The sequence below is a fragment of the Lampetra planeri genome, chromosome 63 (assembly GCF_965212315.1).
Source record: "Lampetra planeri chromosome 63, kcLamPlan1.2.h2, whole genome shotgun sequence".
NCBI classification, from domain to species: Eukaryota; Metazoa; Chordata; class Hyperoartia; order Petromyzontiformes; family Petromyzontidae; genus Lampetra; species Lampetra planeri.
Genome location: NC_136169.1, coordinates 3132125 through 3152256, shown reverse-complemented (window position 1 = coordinate 3152256; position 20132 = coordinate 3132125). Strand labels below are relative to the sequence as shown.

General features: G+C 55.1%; 1 protein-coding gene across 1 annotated transcript; it reads left to right on the top strand.

The window, feature by feature from the left end:
* Window positions 1–5280: 5280 nt before the first annotated feature.
* LOC144736808 (uncharacterized) lies at window positions 5281–20072 on the top strand. Its single transcript, XM_078619451.1, has 12 exons — window positions 5281–5284; window positions 5983–6171; window positions 8038–8298; window positions 11694–11812; window positions 13424–13531; window positions 14294–14474; window positions 14968–15106; window positions 15298–15401; window positions 16019–16107; window positions 17334–17487; window positions 18225–19956; window positions 19991–20072. The coding sequence occupies exons 1-12, from the start codon at window positions 5281–5283 to the stop codon at window positions 20070–20072; spliced, it is 3162 nt and encodes a 1053-aa protein (XP_078475577.1).
* Window positions 20073–20132: the final 60 nt, after the last annotated feature.

Genomic DNA, 20132 nt, shown 5'->3' with positions numbered 1-20132 from the left:
TGCTCAGCTTCAGTGGCTTCCGATTGTCGGCAGCAGGAGCGTTCCAGACGGCCGCGGAAGCAGCTCATCTTGAAAGCACGCGATGCGTTGAACGCCGTTTTTGTTCGATGGTTACCCAAAAGCTTGCTGCGGTGATGACCGGAGTTTGCGTGATGGCTTATTAGGAATACCGGCCACGTCTCGAGTGGACCGTGAGATGCTGCTGTTGACCTACAAGGCCTCCCAATGGGTTAGCCCCACGAACATTTGCGGTCACTGATCCGTGTCGACTTCTCCAACGAGGTCTCTGAAAGATACGGATCGCACTGCCCGCTCAAGGACTCCGAGGTCAGGGCCTCCGTTCCGGGCCTCATCGGACTTTCTGCCCCACCGTGCAGCTGCCAGACTGTGGGAACGACGCTTCGTGTGCCGTTGCTAATTAGTTATCGGACAATCGGAGTCGTTAGAGCTGGCTAAACTTCGTCTTGAAAAGTTGACTCTTTAAATCGGCCTCTACCCCCCCCACCCCGCTGCGTCTAGCTATTGCCGTGTACTCTAGTTCTGAGCGAGTGCGTGAGTGGGTGAGTAGGTGGTTGAGTGAGTGGATAAGTGAGAGGGTGAGTGAGTGGGTGAGTAGGTGGGTGAGCGAGTGGATAAGTGAGAGGGTGAGTGATTGGGTGAGTAGGTGGGTGAGTGAGTGGATAAGTGAGAGGGTGAGTGAGTGAGTGAGTGGGTGAGTAGGTCGTTGAGTGAGTGGATAAGTGAGCGGGTGAGTGAGTGGGTGAGTAGGTTGGTGAGTGAGTGGATAAGTGAGAGGGTGAGTGATTGGGTGGGTGAGTAGGTGGTTGAGTGAGTGGATAAGTGAGAGGGTGAGTGATTGGGTGGGTGAGTAGGTGGTTGAGTGAGTGGATAAGTGAGAGGGTGAGTGAGTGGGTGAGTAGGTAGGTGAGTGAGTGGATAAGTGAGAGAGTGAGTGGGTGGGTGAGTAGGTGGTTGAGTGAGTGGATAAGTGAGTGTGTGAGTGAGTGGGTGAGTAGGTGGTTGAGTGAGTGGATAAGTGAGTGGGTGAGTGAGTGGGTGAGTAGGTGGTTGAGTGAGTGGATGAGTGACAGGGTGAGTTGGTGAGTGAGTGGGTGAGTGAGTGGGTGAGTAGGTGGTTGAGTGAGTGGATAAGTGAATGGGTGAGTGAGTTGGTGAGTAGGTGGTTGAGTGAGTGGATGAGTGGCAGGGTGAGTTGGTGAGTGAGTGGGTGAGTGGGTGAGTAGGTGGTTGAGTGAGTGGATAAGTGAGAGGGTGAGTGAGTGGGTGAGTAGGTGGGTGAGTGAGTGGATGAGTTACAGGGTGAGTTGGTGAGTGAGTGGGTGAGTGGGTGAGTAGGTGGTTGAGTGAGTTGATGAGTGAGTGGGTGAGTGAGTAAAGTGACCATTACACCCCGCCTAGTTCGAGCCGTGTACCCTACATGTTCTATGTTTAACCTCCGATGGGCACAGTTGGCTGCGTACGGTGCGAAAGAAGTTCAAAACACGTGTGTATGCATTTCCGTGGACGGGGCACATCGCGATCTACGGATGAAATGCACCACTTTACAGCCATGTAACGTTATATTGACATTGTGCGTGGCATCAGCGACACCTGCTGGTAGCAGTTATTATAGATTCATAATCAACGTTTTTGGGTTTAGATCGCATTATTTATAAATGTGTCGTAACCCTCCACCACCCGACACGGCCAATCAGTAAAAAAGTGTCAAGTTGACAAAAGACAAATAGTTCACTGCTTTAGCCCACCGGTGTGTTGAAGCATGAAACCACAACATTTACAATTTGAGTACGACGTTTCGCTGGTAATTGCATCCAGCATCATCGGGCAATTCGCCAGAATGGTGAGGCTCTGCTGTGTCTCCCGTTCTTATATAGAGCAGCAGCTACGCATCTCACTGCGGAGATGTCCCTTTGCGAAAAAAACACGATGCCACGCTCTGAACGAGACGACTCGCTGCGTTAGGGATGTCTGTTTAAAAACTAAAAATTATATTGTTATTATTTTCCTATTTTTTCTAATCTACGTGGCTTTACCGAAATACCCAAAGAATATGAATTCCTGCGGTCACGAAAGCTTTAAGTCAAGATGTTTAATAATAATAATTTACATTTCGATTTAAAGCTTTCGTGACTGCAAGGATTCATATTATTGGTTCTTTCAGTAAAGTCACGTAGAAGGGAAATAAAAAATAAAAAAGTAAAACATTGTAAGATACAATTTTCACGACGTTTCGGCCACAACGCAAGCAGCCGTCCTCAGGTGAAGAAACGTGACTTTACCTAAAGAACCCAGAATAACGATTTACATGTATTTGTATAGCGCCTTGCACTCCTGTTTCAAGACGCCCTGTAAGAATGTGGATTCTGGAAAGGCTCAATAGAACAAACCTTTCGGCGTCCTCTGGTCTAACACCGTTTGAGACGAGGCTCAAAAGAAAGCTGTCTCTGGTGTGGACCAATCCGTTTCAAGGACAATGCATTTATTATCAGAGTATGATTTTTTGTTTGCTTTCTGCCCACAAGCGTTGTGGTTAATGCAGACACGATTCCTTGTAAAAGGTGTTTTTTTTTTGCTGCCAGAAAAAAGGGGAAAACCCTATTCTCGGAAGAAACTGACTTAAGAAGATGTGTGTTTAAAGACGAGCAGTAGATGTATCCGCATTATCGGATAGACAGTTGTACTGCAAATTGCACAGAGGGTGGCCACTGTCGCCGATGAGACGCGTCAGTGCGTGAGTGAGGGCCGCCACACATTTTTGAAACCAGTGGGTGGTTGACACAGTAGGCCGGATTATACTGGTAGGAACCTCCTGGTTACACCAGATTAATTATTGTGTCCGTCGTGCAGGGAGGGGATGGGTGAAGAGGGAGGGGCTGGGTGGGGAGGGGAGGGTGGGGAGGGGCTGGGTGGGGTGGGTGGGGCTGGGTGGGGAGGCGAGGGTGGGGAGGGGCTGGGTGGGGAGGGTGGTGCTGGGTATGGCTGGGTGGGGAGGGGAGGGTGGGAAGGTGGGTAGGGAGGGTGGGGCTGGGTGGGGAGGGGCTGGGTGGGGAGGGTGGGGCTGGGTGGGGGGTGGGAGGGGTGGGACTGAGTGGGGAGGGGCTGGTCACCCCGTGGTGCCCTTATAAAACTCAACGTTTAACCTACTCACGCCGGCTTGTGCCCGCCCTCACAGTCGGGCATATTTGCGGAATACACCACGCCGCCGTTGACCCTGCAGGCCATTGACCGAGCAACCCGATGTTCCTACCAGCTCCCTTTGAAGGAATGTTTTCCTCGTAGCAAAAGTAGCTGCACATGCTACGTGCCCCGCACTTTCAAGGGACCCGCGCTGAATGCTCTTAGACCGTATTCCATTCTCTTTCTCTCCCCCCTCCTCCGTTCCGAGCATAGACGGATTCGTCCGTCTGAACGATCGCCAGTTGCTGTCCGTGGTGCTGACGTTAAAAAAAAACCGCCACTTTTTTCAAATTTTCTTACCGTGGTTTTCACCCCTGATGATGATTGCTCGTGTTGCAATCGAAACGTCGTGAGAATGTTATTGTTTTATTTGTATTATTTCCCTTCTACGCGACTTTACCGAAAGAACCAAGAAAATGCTCTCAAACGTATCAATTCCGGTTCAGCGATTCTGCACTTGCTCTATCACTATAGTACTATACCGCCTTCAACTTTCATGAACGACCGGGTGTTAAAGGTTAGCGATTTGTCGTCGTATTATTTGGCTGTATGCCAAATGAAAAAAATACAATTATTTTACTGTGCAAGTGAAAAATGTGTTTGTTTTAATATTTACGTGTTTTTTATTTATTTAGGGCCCTTTTATATCATGCTACAGGCTCCACACTAGCTTAATGATGATGATGGCGGGGGGGGGTGCGTGTCGTCAGGGAGCCGCACTAAATGCCACCAAGGGCCGCCAAGTGATGAACAACGTTGGCGTTGAAGATGCTCCTTTAGACATCGCTCCGCGTGCACAGGATTGCATCCTTGTTCACAGGCGCATCTGTCTACAAGATGTGTGGCTCACTGCGCAGGAGATGTCTCAGTGGCGGAGATGCCTCAATTGTGTTGGCGTATCTCCGTGTCGAAGGTGTATCGGTGTGCACGTTTATGCCTGTTGCGTAAGATGCCTCTGCGCAGAAGACATCGCACTGTGTAAGAGATATGGGTCATGTCTAGCAGATATCCTCGTGCAGAATACGTCTCTGTGTTGATGTATCTCTCCGGGTACTTCTCAAATAGCCGTTGATGAATTACGGAGCATATTTGGCTATCGGCGTCTTCGCCGTGCGTGAAGATCACCCTCGTGCCGCACAGGGGCAGCTGCCACTGAGGGTGCCCCTAGGCTAAACCACACCGCAGGCCGGGTTTGCGAAACGCAGCGGTGGCGTCTTCCTACGTGTTCGCTATAAGAACGATAGCGCAAGTTCCGCGTGTACCGAAACTAAAAAAAAATATTTCAATACGTAAAAATCGATTGGCCGACATCAGAGGGGAACTCGTTCGAGGCCTCGTCTCACCGCCAGTCTTAGACCAGAGAACAGCGCCGTCGTCATTACGCGACGGCCACCGCATCGCGCCCATTCGGATGCGATTCCGCGGCCGTCTGGAACGTTCTTCCTTCCGATTTTAGGAAGCCGCTGGAGCCATGGCACTTTTAAAACACATTTCCTGCGGAGGGAGCTGGTAGGAAGGTTGGGTTGCTCGGTCAATGGCCAGGGTCAACGGCGGCGTGGTGTATTCCGCAAATATGGCCGACTGTGAGGGCGAGCACAAGCCGGCGTGAGTAGGTTAAACGTTGAGTTTTATAAGGGCACCACGGGTGACCAGCCCCTCCCCACCCAGCCCCACCCCTCCCACCCCCCACCCAGCCCCTCCCCACCCAGCCCCTCCCCACCCGGCCCCTCCCCACCCTCCCCTCTCCACCCAGCCCCACCCCTTCCATTTTTGGATGCACGACGGACGGACGGACGGACACAATAATCCCATGTGGGCTGGTGGAACCAGGTGGTTCCTACCAGTATCATCATCATCGAGGTTGACAAACTAATTTATTTTCGAACTGCTTTTTTTCGTGTTTAGTTTGCTGTCCTTCTCCCGCTCCTCCGAATTCGCATGGTTGGCTACGTGCGGTGCGAAAGAAGTTCGGCATCATACATTAGTGTCAAAGACAATGCATGCCTTTATCATCGAAGCATGTCTGTGTGCATGTTTTACCACACGTATATGTGGCCAATGCAGACTTGATGATGGCCTGCCATGGGTGTGTCTATTTGGTGTTTGAACATCCGAACGCCTCCTGCACTCTCATCATCATCATCATTGCCGGAGATGGCAAAGCCTATTTCATTGTTCATCAATCGACCCGCTCACCCGCTCACCCGTTCATCCGCTCATCCGCCCACCCGCTCATCTGTTAACCCACCCACCCACTCACCCACCCACCCACCCACCCACTCAACTCACCCACCCACCCAACTCACCCACCCACCCACTCAACTCACCCACCCACCCACTCACCCACCCACCCATCACCCACCCACCCAACTCACCCACCCACCCACTCAACTCACCCACCCACACACCCAACTCACCCACCCACCCACTCAACTCACCCACCCACCCACCCACTCACCCACCCACCCATCACCCACCCACTCACCCACTCACCCACCCACCCACTCAACTCACCCACCCACCCACTCACCCACCCATCACCCACCCACCAACTCACCCACCGACCCACCCACTCACCCACCGACCCACCCACCCACTCACCGACCCATCCACCCACTCACCCACCCACTCATCCACCCACCCACTCACTCACCCATCCATCCACCCACCCACCCACCCGCTCACCCGTTCACTCACTCACCCGCTCATCCGTTCACCCGCCCACCCGTTCACCCATTCTACCCCCCCCCCCCCCGCTAACCTCCCCCTCCCCCCGCGGTGCAGGACGCCTCAAACTTCGCTCCCTCAACCTGCTGAGCCGTCGCAGCGACGAGAACCGCGCGGGGCACCGCACCGGGCGCTTCGCGTGCGACGAGGCGGTGCTGCGTCGCGGGCAGCACTTCCGCCTGCACCTGCAATTCAACAAGGCCTACGAGGCAGAGAAGCACGCCCTGGCACTCGTGTTCGACTACGGTGAGACACACTCCCCCAGCTACCCTACTGGGTGAGATTGCATGAATGTTAATGTTGTCGTCAAACCCACCAGCAACCACCACTACCACCACTACCACTACCCCCACCACCCTAACCACCACCACCACTCCTACCACCACCACTCCTACCACCACCACTCCTACCACCACCACTCCTACCACCACCACTCCTACCACCACCACTCCTACCACCACCACTCCTACCACCACCACTCCTACCACCACCACTCCTACCACCACCACTCCTACCACCACCACTCCTACCACCACCACTCCTACCACCCTCACCATCCCCACCCCCACCACCGCCCCCACCACCGCCCCCACCACCGCCCCCACCACCACCACCACCACCACCACCCCCCCCCACCACCACCACCACCACCGCATGTCTCTCTCGTTCTCTGCCCGTGATCGCGTGTGAAAGCCAGGAGCTACATCGCGTCTCAGTGGGGCATTACACCTGGTCACATACATGTAATGAGAAAATAGCTCGTGGTTTATAGGCGACCGGCAGATGTACCCACGATGTGCTCCACAGCTGCGTCAGGGCACGGTCCCCACCCACACAAGTTTTTCTTTATTTTACCCCTTCCCAATTACGCCATCGCATTAAGCCCGCGCCCGCTCTCAGGCCATTAGCGACCTTAGCAAACGCCCCTCTCTCTCTCTCCCACACACAGACACACACACGCGCGCGCGCGTTCACTAGGCGGAATTTAATTGGGTCTCTCCCACGTCAACTAATTGCGGGATTGTTTGAGCCACTGCGGATTTTGTTTTTGTTTCGCCATCTCTCCTCCCCTCCTCCTCCCTCCTCCCTCCGAGTGTTATCGTCAATTTGCCGACAACAGATCACCCGCCCTATGCGGGTTCGCTTTGTGCGGATAACGCAAACTTCTAATCTATAGACAGTGCTGAGTCGATGGGTAGTGTTGAGTCTATAGGTAGTCTTGAGTCTTTAGGTGGTGTTGAGTCTATGGTGCAGTGCTGAGTCTATGGGCGGTGTTGAGTCTATAGGCAGTATTGAGTCTATAGGCAGTGTTGAGTCTATGGTGCAGTGCTGAGTCTATGGGTGGTGTTGAGTCTATAGGCAGTCTTGAGTCTATAGGCGGTGTTGAGTCTATGGTGCAGTGCTGAGTCTATGGGTGGTGTTGAGTCTATGTGCAGTGTTGAGTCTATAGGCAGTGTTGAGTCTATGGTGCAGTGCTGAGTCTATGGGTGGTGTTGAGTCTATGTGCAGTGTTGAGTCTATAGGCGGTGTTGAGTCTGTAGTGCAGTGTTGAGTCTATGGGCAGTGTTGAGTCTATAGGTAGTCTTGAGTCTATAGGCAGTGGTGAGTCTATGGTGCAATGCTGAGTCTATGGGCAGTGTTGAGTCTATGGGCAGTGTTGATTCTATGGGCGGTGTTGAGTCTATGGTGCAGTGCTGAGTTTATGGGCAGTGTTGAGTCTATGGACAGTGTTGATTCTACGGGCACGTTTTGAGTCTATGTTGCAGTGCTGCTCAATGCACAGCTGAAGTTGATCCCAGTGGAGAGGTGCAAGGAGGGAGGGAGACCGAAAAAGCAGGGATTGTGCGCAAGGAGAAGGAGAGACAGAGATACGTTTGCGAACGAAGAGGATGAGACGTGGACACGTGGAAGCGACGGTCAATCGACGTCTTCGCCTGCACGGCTGATGTAGAGCAGCGGCTACAATCTTACGGTAGACAACCGCGTCCAGGAGCGCTCAGCGCCGTAGCTGCTCGTCCGATTGCGCGAGATGAGGCGGCGGCGGCGGCAGCTCAAACAAAATCCCCCCCCCCCAAAAAAACCATCTCCGCTACCCCCCGCCACCTCGCCCAGGTTCCCACCCGTGCCTAGAAGACGGCACGCGCGCCCTCCTGCGTCTGGACCTCCAAGACGCGGAGAACGGCGCGGTCACCGGCGGCTCCTGGACCGCCCGGGTCACCGAGTCATGCGGGAGTGACGTGACCGTGGTGGCGTCCGCGACACCGGACGCTCCCGTGGGGCTGTACCGCTGCTACGTGCTCACCGACTCGCCCGGAGGGAAGTACAAGTCCCGCAAGACGCCCGTCTACCTGCTCTTCAACCCCTGGTGCAAGGGTGAGAGCGCGCGCGTTGTGGCTTAGTGCGGTGGGGAGGAAGTTGAGCACGCGCGCGTGCGCTCAACTCATCGCGCGGAGGACTCGCGCAGAGACTCAGAGACTCACACATAATACGTAGATTCACGAAGAGACTTATAGACTCACTCGGATAGCCACAAACTCGTGCAGAGGTGCAGAGACTCACACAGAGACCCATAGACTCACACAAAGGTCCATAGAATCACAAAGAGACCCGTACACTCACACAGAGCCTCATAAACTCACAAATGAATCTATAGACTCACAGAGAGATTCAGAGTCTCGCCTAGAAACCCATAGACTCACACAAAGACCCATAGACTCACACAGCTACATATAGACGCGTACAGAGACCCATAGACTCACACAGAGACTCACACATAATACTTAGATTCACGAAGAGACATATATACTCACTCGGATAGCCACAAACTCGTGCAGAGACTCGCACAGAGACACACAGACTCACACAGAGCCTCATAAACTCAAAAATGAATCCATAGACTCACAGAGAGATGCAGAGACTCACCTAGAAACCCATTGACTCACACAAAAACCCATAGACTCACAGCTACACATAGACGCACACAGAGACCCATAGACTCACACAGAGACTCACACATAATACATAGATTGTTTGTGCTTGGTTGTGTCGTCCTTTCCCCGCACCTCCAATTGTCACGGGTTGGCTACGTGCGGTTACGAAAGCAGTTGGACATTCACATCCTCGCAGTCACCACAGTGCATTGCGGCTCTTGAAATACTACTTTGGTTTTAATTTCGCCGAATTCGACACAAATGGCTCTTCGTGTTATTGTTTTGGTTTTCCCGACTCCTGCTTTAGGGTTAGTTTCACGAGTTAGGGTTTAGCGGTGAGAGTTAGGGGTTAGGGTTTTGGTTAGGGTTTAGCAGTGAGAGTTAGGGGTTAGGGTTTTTATTAGGGTTTAGCGGTCAGAGATAGGGGTTGGGTTTTGGTTAGGGTTTAGCAGTGAGAGTTAGGGGTTAGGGTTTTGGTTAGGGTTTAGCAGTGAGAGCTAGGGGTTAGGGTGTTGGTTAGGGTTTAGCAGTCAGAGCTATGGGTTAGGGTTTTGGTTAGGGTTTAGCGTTGAGAGTTAGGGGTTAGGGTGTTGGTTAGGGTTTAGCAGTCAGAGTTAGGGGTTAGGGTTTTGGTTAGGGTTTAGCGGTGAGAGTTAGGGGTTAGGGTGTTGGTTAGGGTTTAGTGGTGAGAGTTAGGGGTTAGGGTGTTGGTTAGAGTTTAGCGGTGAGAGTTAGGGGTTAGGGTGTTGGTTAGGGTTTAGTGGTGAGAGTTAGGGGTTAGGGTTTTGGTTAGGGTTTAGCGGTGAGAGTTAGGGGTTAGGGTGTTGGTTAGGGTTTAGTGGTGAGAGTTAGGGGTTAGGGTGTTGGTTAGAGTTTAGCGGTGAGAGTTAGGGGTTAGGGTGTTGGTTAGGGTTTAGTGGTGAGAGTTAGGGGTTAGGGTGTTGGTTAGAGTTTAGCGGTGAGAGTTAGGAGTTAGGGTGTTGGTTAGAGTTTAGCGGTCAGAGATAGGGGTAGGGTGTTGGTTAGGGTTTAGCGATCAGAGTAAGGGGTTAGGGTTTTGGTTAGGGTTCAGCGTTGAGAGCTAGGGGTTAGGGTTTTGGTTAGGGTTTAGCAGTGAGAGCTCGGGGTTAGGGTGTTGGTTAGGGTTTAGCGGTGAGAGTTAGAGTTTTGGTTAGGGTTTAGCGGTTAGAGCTAGGGGTTAGGGTGTTGGTTAGGGTTTAGCGGTGAGAGTTAGAGTTTTGGTTAGGGTTTAGCGGTTAGAGCTAGGGGTTAGGGTTTAGCAGTGAGAGCTAGGGGTTAGGGTTTTGGTTAGGGTTCAGCGGGTCAAAGCTATGGGTTAGGGTTTTGGTTAGTGTTTAGCGGTGAGAGTTAGATGCCACAGGTCATGATCAGGGTTCGTTCGTTAGGCAGTGGCTGCCTGCAACCCAGCCCTGCGGAGGCAGCAGTAGGGGTTGGTGGACCACGCTCGGAGATGCTGCCGTGAAACTCATCTTGTCACGGGCGTGGAGAAGGGAGCCGTACCCCTGGCTCGCCAGCAGAAGTCGCTATCTAATATCCATCTGTTCCATCTGTACGGGGATCGAGTGTTGCCCCCTTAATGCATATATTTTGCACGGCAAGTGGGCTGTGACGTCACAACTGTCATGTCACCCGCATGCGGAAGCGTAACGCAGTGTGCCTGCTGATGTCGTTGACTGCCGTACGCACCCTGAATGCTGTGTGTGTCTGCGGCAAGCGCGTGTGTGTGTGTACCTATGGACGCACACGTGTGTGTGTGTTGGGGGAGCGGTAGTGTAGCGGTTAGCGCTGCGCTGCGCTACGAACCCGGTGACCCGAGTTCGATTCCCGCTCACGGCCAACACCGGTGACGATTATTTGAACCGGTCCTGAGCCCTCCCCTAGGTCGACTCAGCCTCAAACGAGTAACTGGTGCGGCGTGTGAACATCGCCACTGGGGAGGCAAAGGCGACCGGGCGTGGTGCTGGCCACCCACCCCCTCGTACCTAATAAATGTGACTGAAAACTGAAACATCTCGTGTCGCTGTATCTGCTGCTGTATCATCTGCTGCATCATCTGCTGTATCTGCTGCTGTATCTGCTGCTGTATCTGCTGCATCATCTGCTGTATCACCTGCTGTATCATCTGCTGCATCATCTGCTGTATCTGCTGCTGTATCTGCTGCATCATCTGCTGTATCTGCTGCTGCATCTGCTGCTGTATCACCTGCTGTATCATCTGCTGCATCATCTGCTGCGTCATCTGCTGCATCATTTGCTGTATCATCTGCTGTATCATCTGCTGTATCATCTGCTGCTGTATCATCTGCTGTATCATCTGCTGTATCATCTGCTGTATCATCTGCTGTATCACCTGCTGCTGTATCTGCTGCTGTATCATCTGCTGCATCATCTGCTGTATCATCTGCTGCTGTATCTGCTGCTGTATCATCTGCTGCATCATCTGCTGTATCACCTGCTGCTGTATCTGCTGCTGCGTCTGCTGCTGTATCACCTGCTGTATCAACTGCTGTATCACCTGCTGTATCATCTGCTGCTGTATCTGCTGCTGTATCTGCTGCTGTATCTGCTGCTGTATCTGCTGCTGTATCTGCTGCTGTATCACCTGCTGTATCTGCTACTGTATCATCTGCTGCTGTATCATCTGCTGTATAATCTGCTGCTGTATCATTTGCTGTATCTGCTGCTGTATCTGCTGCTGTATCTGCTGCTGTATCTGCTGCTGTATCTGCTGCTGTATCTGCTGCTGTATCTGCTGCTGCATCTGCTGCTGTATCTGCTGCTGTATCTGCTGCTGTATCTGCTGCTGCGAGCGTGTAGGTGACTCAGTGTATCTGCCCAGCGAGGAGCAAAGAGACGAGTACGTGCTGAACGACAGCGGTGTCATCTTCCACGGCTCTGCAAGCGAGATCTGCACTCGCTCCTGGTTCTATGGCCAGGTGATGGCTGTGGGGGCTGTGGGTGGGACGGGGGGAGAGGGGGCGGGGGGTCAAGTTACTGGTAACAAATATAGACAAAAGATCACCCGTATAGCCTTACCCGGCTTTTGGGGCAAGTGCTGTCAGCGAGTAGAGGTGGTTGACCTCAACTATGCTTTGTTAAATTTCGATTTAAAGCTTTCGTGACTTGCAGGGATTCATCTTCTTGGCTCTTTCGGTAAAGTCACGTAGAATGGAAATAATAAAATAATAAAAAATAAAAATATTATAAAATAATTCTCACGACGTTTCGGCCACAACGCAAGCAGCCTTCCTCAGGTGGAGAACAGGTCTGTCTGCCAGGTAAGGCCCACTGAGCAATGTAGCTCTTTTTTTTTTAAATCGACCTGGCTCACCATCACGTGGACATTTATCGGAGCCAAATACTTCAAACGCGTCGTGACGTTGATTCTAAATGTGGGGGGGGGGGGGGGACCGGAGACAAATCCACGCGACCACGTGGAGAGAGAGAGAGAGACGCAGACTCCAAAACAGCAGCAGGCGTCGGGGTCGAGATCGAAACCACAACCTCCTGGCGAGGGAGATAACATCTCGCCACATGGGTACCCCGAATGTCTCGTCACCGCGACCGCTTTTGCATCACAAGTGACAAAAGCCTCCAATGGGAGGCCCAGGAACCGGTTCGGATAATCGTCGCTGTTGTTGGCCATGAGCGGGAATCGATCTCGGGTCGTATGGTTCATAGGGCAGCGCGCTAACCGCTGCACTGCCGCTCCCGACAGAACAAGATCCCCCGTGTAGCCTTAGCAGACTATTGGGGCAAGTGCTGTGAGCAAGCACCGAAATTGTTAGCGCGCTGCGCTACGAACCCGGCGACACGAGTTCGGATCCCCACTCACGGCCAACATCAGTGTGGAATATATGCACCGGTCGTGGTCCTCCCGTAGATACAATCAGCCTTAAGTTAGCACCTTCACGGGGAAGACAAAGGCGGCCGGGCATGGTGCTGTCCACACCCCCCCCCCCCCCCATCATGGGTTTGCCGTCACGGCCATCACGGATATGGCTGCAGAGTTTTGGTGGTACATGTTGTTCACGTCGTTTATTGTGAAAATTCGGTCACAGTTCCTATGACCTGCACTGTTTCATTGCTTTTATGGCTTTATTTTGGTGATTTTCGAACAGTTTTTTGGTTTGGCCATGTTTGTGTTGTTGTAGTACAGAATTTTAGACTGATGGCCTTAATCTAAGTTGTCTTGTGGTTGTTGTTGTTTGACTTGCATCCCACTGGGATTTTTGCACACAGCGTTGGTGTACGGTGCTTTTTCTGCAATATTTTGCTGTCTTTTCTTGGATTTCAGTTTGCACTCAGTCACTATAAGATGTTTTCTTGTTCATGTTTTAGTTTTTGTTTGTTGCGGTTGCACCCGATTTAACAGCCGAATGGCTCACAGGGCTACACCTAATCAATGAAACTTGAACTTGAACGGCACACACATTCCGAGCCGCTCGCGAACAACACTTGCCCCATCAGCACGTGCGGCGGTGACCTTTGCGTTGACCTCTGTCGCGGTGGTAACCTTTGTGTTGACCTCTGTCGCGGTGATGCAGTTCGAAAGCGGCGTGCTGGACGCGTGCCTCTTCGTTTTGGACCGCGGCGGCTGCCCCTATGCGGAGCGCGGAGACCCAATCTCCGTGGTCCGGACCATTGCGGCCACGGTGACCACAGCAGTGACCACCAAACCCGACCCCCCCCCCCACTACCAACACGCGTCTCCCCGGCGTGTGTCCAGTTACCTGAGCTTTGGGCGGGCTTACCCGAGTGGTGGGCGGGCTACTTGATTCTAGTTCTTTCGGTAAAGTCACCTAGGTAAAAAGAAAGAACTAAGAGTATGAATCCTTGCAGTCACGAAAGCTTCAAATCGAGAATTACTTGATTCTAGATTTGAAGCTTTCGTGACTGCAAGGATTCATGTTCTTAGGGTTTTTTCGGTAAAGTCACGTGGGTGAAAAAAATAAAAATTAATAAAAGTAAAATAAAAAATTAAATAAAATATTTTTTTATTTTACTTTTATTAATTTTAATTTTTTTTACCTACGTCACTTTACCGAAAAAACCTAAGAATATGAGGCTACCTGGGCAATGGGTGAGGCTACCTGAGCAATGGGCGGGGCTACCTGAGCAATGGGCGGGGCTATCCGAGTAGTGGGCGGGGCTACCTAAGCAGTGGGCGGAGCTACCTGGGCAGTGGGCGGGGCTACCTGGGCAATGGGCGGGGCTACCTGGGCAATGAGTGGGGCTACCCGGCAATGGGTGAGGCTACCTGGGCAATGGGCGGGGCTACCTGGGCAATGGGCGGGGCTACCTGGGCAATGGGCGGGGCTAACCCGAGCAGTGGGCGGAGTCACGTCTAGCCATTGCTGTTGGCGGTGAGGCATGCGCTGGTCGCGAGCGAATGCGACGATCGTGTCGCCGTGCAGGTGAACGCGAACGACGAGAACGGCGTCCTCGTGGGGAAGTGGTCGGAGAAGAACGACTACTCAGGCGGCGCCTGCCCCGACGCCTGGAGCGGCAGCGTGGAAATTCTGCGACGCTTCAAGCGCAAGCGCAGACCGGTGTCCTACGCGCAGTGCTGGGTGTTCTCCGGCACCACCACCGCCGGTGAGGTCACCGTCACACCACCAACTCCGTCACCGACATCACCACTGTCGACCGCCGGCACCGCCGCCATTACCAACGTCACCACCACCATACATACGATGGTGGTCATGGTGGTATTTTATTTTTAATTTTACTTTTATTCATTTTAATTTTTTACCTACGTGACTTTACCGAAAAAAACCTAAGAATATGTCACCACCACCACCAGCGTCTCCGCCGTCACCACCAACATCGCCACCACCGTGACCACCATTCGTATCTCCATGAAGCACCGCCTATGCTGAGGTCACCAGAAGCGGTGGTCACTACCGCCACCACCACCATTGTCACCATCGTCACCATCGTCACCATCATCACCCTCACCACCAACCCCACCCTGGCACATGCGCGTGCCTATGCTGAGGTCACCAGAAGTGGTGGTCACTACCTCCACCACCACTATCACCATCGTCACCATCACCACCCTCACCACCAACCCCACCCTGCGCGCCAGTGCTCCGCTGCCTGGGGATCCCGGCCCGGACGGTCACGAACTACGCGTCGGCGCACGACACGGACGGCAACATGACGACGGACATCATCGTCGACGAGAACATGGAGGCCATCGAGAAGCTCACCAAGGACTCCGTGTGGTAAGCGCCGCCCATTCCCATGTGATCGGTCATAGGGCACCCCCAGTGCCAGCCGCCCCTGTGCGGCGCAAGGCGACTCAACACGTGACCTGCAGGAGGGCATTAGTCTGCCAGTTGAGGGGTTGATGATTGCTGTGTGGTCTAGCTCCATACAAACCCACTACACATTTAACACCCACCCCCCTCCGCAGGAATTTCCACAGCTGGAGCGACTGTTGGCTCCAGCGCCCGGATCTGCCCCGGGGCTACGGGGGCTGGCAGGCGGTGGACGCCACCCCGCAGCAGCGCAGCGAAGGTGGGGGGAGCCCACGGGTCACACAAGGGCAGCTGCCACCGTGGGGGGGGGGGGTCCCCTAGGCTAAAAATTAATTGATGCCAGCTACGGGACGAGGCGTTACGTGACGTTCGCAGGATAAATCCGAGTGTTCAGGGTCGTTATTGTTAATTAGTCATGGTGGCGAGATGTTAACTACTTCGCCCGGTATACAGGAGGTCGTGGGTTCGATCCCGACCTTGACCCTTGCTGTATATTTGGAGTCTGAGTCTCTCTATCGCATCATCATCACGGGGGCTAGGAGATGTTAACTACCTTGCCCGGTCTATAGAAGGTCGTGGGTTCGATCCCGACTCTGACGCCTGCTGTAAATTTTGAGTTTTCGTGTTTCTCACTCTCTCTCTCTCCGTGGTCGCGTGGATTCTTCTCCGGGTCCTGAGGTTTTTGTTTTCACTCCACATTTCGTGTCAACATCACCGCGTGTTTAAGAGCATCTGGCTGCAATGCTTTTCCACGCGACGATGATAAGCCACGATAGTCGAGCTATCGTTTGTGATGACCAGGTCTCAGTTGGCCTTACCCGGTTAAAATATGTACATATGTTGCTTAGCTTAACAGTTTCGCTTTGTCCCACCCAGGAGTCTATCGCTGTGGCCCAGCCTCGCTCAAGGCCGTCAAGATGGGCCATGTCCATCTACCGTACGACACCAAGTTCGTTTTCGCAGAGGTACGGCCACAAGATGTCCTCCTCCTTCACCTCGTCGCTGTTAAGGCTGCTGTAGGTCGGAGCGTGACGAGCGGTGATGCCACAGGTGTGGCGAGAGAGGTGCTGGACGTGGTGTTCCGGGTTTCAGTCACCCATGTGATTGATTAAACTGGGTGCAGTGAGGTGATGGTCTCAGCCTGGTCACCGGTTTTATCTCATCACTTTATCTCTCATCACTTTATCTCTCATCACTGTATCTCTCATCACTTTATCTCTCATCACTTTATCTCTCTTCACTTTATCTCTCATCGCTTTATCTCTCATCACTTTATCTCTCTTCACTTTATCTCTCATCACTTTATCTCTCATCACTTTATCTCTCATCACTTTATCTCTCATCACTTTATCTCTCATCACTTTATCCCTCATCACTTTATCTCTCTTCACTTTATGTCTCATCACTTTATCCCTCATCACTTTATCTCTCGTCACTTTATCTCTCGTCGCTTTATCTCTCATCACTTTATCTCTCGTCACTTTATCTCTCGTCACTTTATCTCTCATCAATTTATCTCTCATCGCTTTATCGCTCTTTCTCTCGATGCAGCAGTCGTGTAGGGGGGTTTCAGATGCGATCAGCGGATAGCCTAAATATCCGATAGCAAGTTCGCGAATAGCGACGGAATACTGCACATCAAACCGATTATACACTGGTCAACACACTTTTTCTGGCATAAGGTATTCCAACGGGTTTAATGTAATTTTGGGGTGCTGATTCCAAATCTGGCATCATTTTTTGTCTATCACATCAGGTTTTTGAGATATCAAATTTAGCATTTAAAAAAAAAACTGCAGAAGAGAAATATTTAATAAATGTTGATATCTACATAAAATGATATTATAAACACACTATCCTAAAAATACAGCACCATATTTTAACACTAAAGCAGTCACTGACTCGCAACAACTTGCAATCATAAGTGACAGAGGAGTTAATTTCGGGTAAAATCAATGAAAATGGGGTATGCCGAAAGCATAAAAATGAGTTGCGATAGAGCAAATCTTTGATCAGATTTGGATCAACACCCTGAAATTAGTCTAGAACAGCTGCAAAAGTCCAGGCCAGAATTTTTTTTTTTGTTGACCAGTGTTATCGTTAACGCAATGAACAGAGGCTATCTTAATGGACTGGCTCACCCCCCCCTCCCCCCCCCCTCTTCGGTGTCTGCTGATGAACGCGCTCGCAGGTGAACAGCGACCGCATCTTCTGGCAGCGCGGGACTGACGGTGTCCTCCGCAAGGTGAACGTGGAGAGCGACAGCATCGGCCAGTTCATCAGCACCAAGGCGGTGGGCAGCGCCAGCCGCGAGGACATCACTCACCTCTACAAGTTCCCCGAGGGTAAGGCCAGCGCCTTGGCAAGGGCGGGGCTGGGGCAGGGTGGGGTGGGGCAGGGTGGGGTGGGGTGGGGTGGGGTGGGGCGGGGTGGGGTGGGGCAGGGCTGGGGCAGGGTGGGGTGGGGCGGTGTGGGGCAGGGCTGGGGCAGGGTGGTATGGGGTGGGGTGGGGCAGTTTGGGGTGGGGTGGGGCGGTGTGGGGTGGGGCAGGGCTGGGGCAGTGTGGGTTGGGGTGAGGTGGGGTGGGGTGGGGCGGTGTGGGGTGGGGCGGGGCTGGGGCAGTGTGGGGTGGGGTGGGGTTGGGCGGTGTGGGGTGGGGTGGGGCGGTGTGGGGTGGGGTGGGGCGGTGTGGGGTGGGGCGGTGTGGGGTGGGGCGGTGTGGGGTGGGGCAGTTTGGGGTGGGGCGGTGTGGGGTGGGGTGGGGCGGGGTGGGGCGGTTGCCCTGGGCACCCGGTCCTAGAGGGAGGTGCCACACTGCACGTGCAGCCGAATTGTCGGAGCAGCGGGGGCCTTGGCGTCGTGAGTGGGCGGAGGAACTCTCCGATTGACACGTTGCCCCCGGGTGACAGAGCATCTAGCGATGGTGTCCTGTGCCCATTATTATAAATTTAGCTTCCACGCTAATCCTGCAATGGGATGTGAGGTCTGGCACGCCTCGGCATCGCCCCGGCGCTGTAGAGATGACCGCTTAGAACGAGCGGCATCGCCCGTCTTGCCCCCCCCCCATCCCCGACACGCACAGGCTCGCGGGAGGAGAGGATGGCCGTGGAGCGAGCGTTGAGGTTCGGCTCCGGAGCAGCGCTGCACGGCGACCGGAGCAGCGACCAGGACACGGCCTCAGATGACGTGGGCCCGTGCAGCGAGTCCGACGTCAACGCAGCCCCCGCGCTCGACCCGGCGACGGCCGCCGTGGCCGGAACCGCCGCCGCCGCCGATGGAGACCACGGAACGATCGCGGCCGCGGTGGAGGAGAGCGCGCGCGAGGTCGCGGCCTTCGTTCGCGACGCGGGGAGGCCGGCCGCGCGCTCCGCGCTGGAGGAGCCGTCCTCGCCGAGGGCCCAAGAGACGGACGAGTCGGTGGGAGGAGGAGCGGCGGCGGCCGGCGCGCGGCAAGCCCGGCGCCCGGCGCGCGAGCTGGAAGATCGGTCGAGCAGCGGAGAAGACAACACGGATGACGACGGCGGCGAGGTCGGTGACCGTGACGATGACGAGATGAAGACAATTCGGTGCCCGGAGCCGAGAGAATACCGCTACCGGAGGTGTCTACCCATCTCTGAGATCGGTGACACTGACGACGACGACGATGACGACGACGATGACGACTGGAACACCAGCAGTTACTTCAGCAGAGCCTTCGCAGCCACTCACGCCCACGGCTCCAGAAGCACCGTCCGACACTCGGCAGCCGCCCTCGGCAAAAAGGGGTCACCGGGACACGACAGACCGCCGTGGCGCGGCGGCGGCGGCGTTCGCCAGCCCGGGGCCTTCGCCAAAACGGCTGGAGGCGTCGCCCCCTACGCCACGTTCACCGCAAGCCGCCCCACGGGACGTTACCCCGTCAAGGGCGAGGACGTCCACGCGGTCGGGGGAGCCGACCGTGAACCGGGCGAGCCGGCCGGAGGCGCCGCTTGGACGAGCGGCTGTGGACCGGCCGACTCCGCCTCCGTTGCCGCCCGCAGGAGGGGGGCCCCGGTGCCGCCCGCGGCCGCCGCCGCGGTGAACGCTCGGAGCTCCGTCGGCACCGCCACCGAGCCGGCCGCTCGGCCGCCTTACCGGCCGCAAACCTTCAAGGCCATGGGCGCCGGGTCGGGGAAGAGCGAGCCGTGGACGGCAGAGCATCGAGGTGACGAGGTCGTCATCGGAGCAGGAAGAGGGGAATGGTGCGGATCGGCCACCAGCGACTTCCGCTTTGCCAGCGCCAGGGAGTTCGTGGCCACTGGCCCCGTGGAAATCGCGCCGACGCCGCCCCGGGCGGTCGGCAATGCCGGCGCCGTGCTCCGGCTCCCGGCGGAGGCGGCGGTGGTGGCTCCGGCCTCCGTGGGATTTGGGGCGCGTTCTGCGTCAGCCGGCGGGCGCTGTTGGTCCAGCCCCTACACGGCGACGGCTGCCGCGGCCGTCTCGTGCGCCCCGGCGTGCTCGTGGCGTCCTCCGCTCGGCGTCGGTGGCATCGGCGGTCAGGCCCTCGTCGCGCCGGGGCAGTCGCCGTTCGCGCCGAACCTCACGACGCAGAGAGGCCAATTTCTCGGCGGCGTGCCTGGCGCGCACGATGGCAACGTGCCGCACCCGGGCGCGCCGCTCCGGCCGTCGGGGGTGGGCAGCGGCCTTCACGAGCGCGGGGCGGGCGGCCGCGTCGGGGAGCCGTCGGCGGGGCCGCTCGCCCACGGAGGCGTGGACGAGGGGTCGCGGGCTTCGCCGGGGGTTCGGAGACGACTGTGCGAGCAGCAGGAGGAGGAGGAGGGGCGCCGCGGGGATCGGTCGGCGTACGGCGGGTGGGGCGCGATCTCCGAGGCGGCTGCGGCCGTGGCGAATGAGCGGCATGCCGGTGCCAGGGGGCCGTTCCCAGAGCCGCGTGACGGCGCCCCGGCCGTGACCGTAGCCGGGGACCGGCGGTCCTTCCCGCGCGGCGTGGCGGCCAATCCGGCGGAGAGCG

What these genes read in the sequence shown, in the direction of transcription:
- LOC144736808 (XM_078619451.1), top strand. An exon ending in CCCGCAGCAGCGCAGCGAAG is followed by an intron (nt 15,402 to 16,018) that starts GTGGGGGGAGCC and finishes TGTCCCACCCAG; the next exon opens with GAGTCTATCGCTGTGGCCCA. An exon ending in GAGGGGCGCCGCGGGGATCG is followed by an intron (nt 19,957 to 19,990) that starts GTCGGCGTACGG and finishes GCGATCTCCGAG; the next exon opens with GCGGCTGCGGCCGTGGCGAA.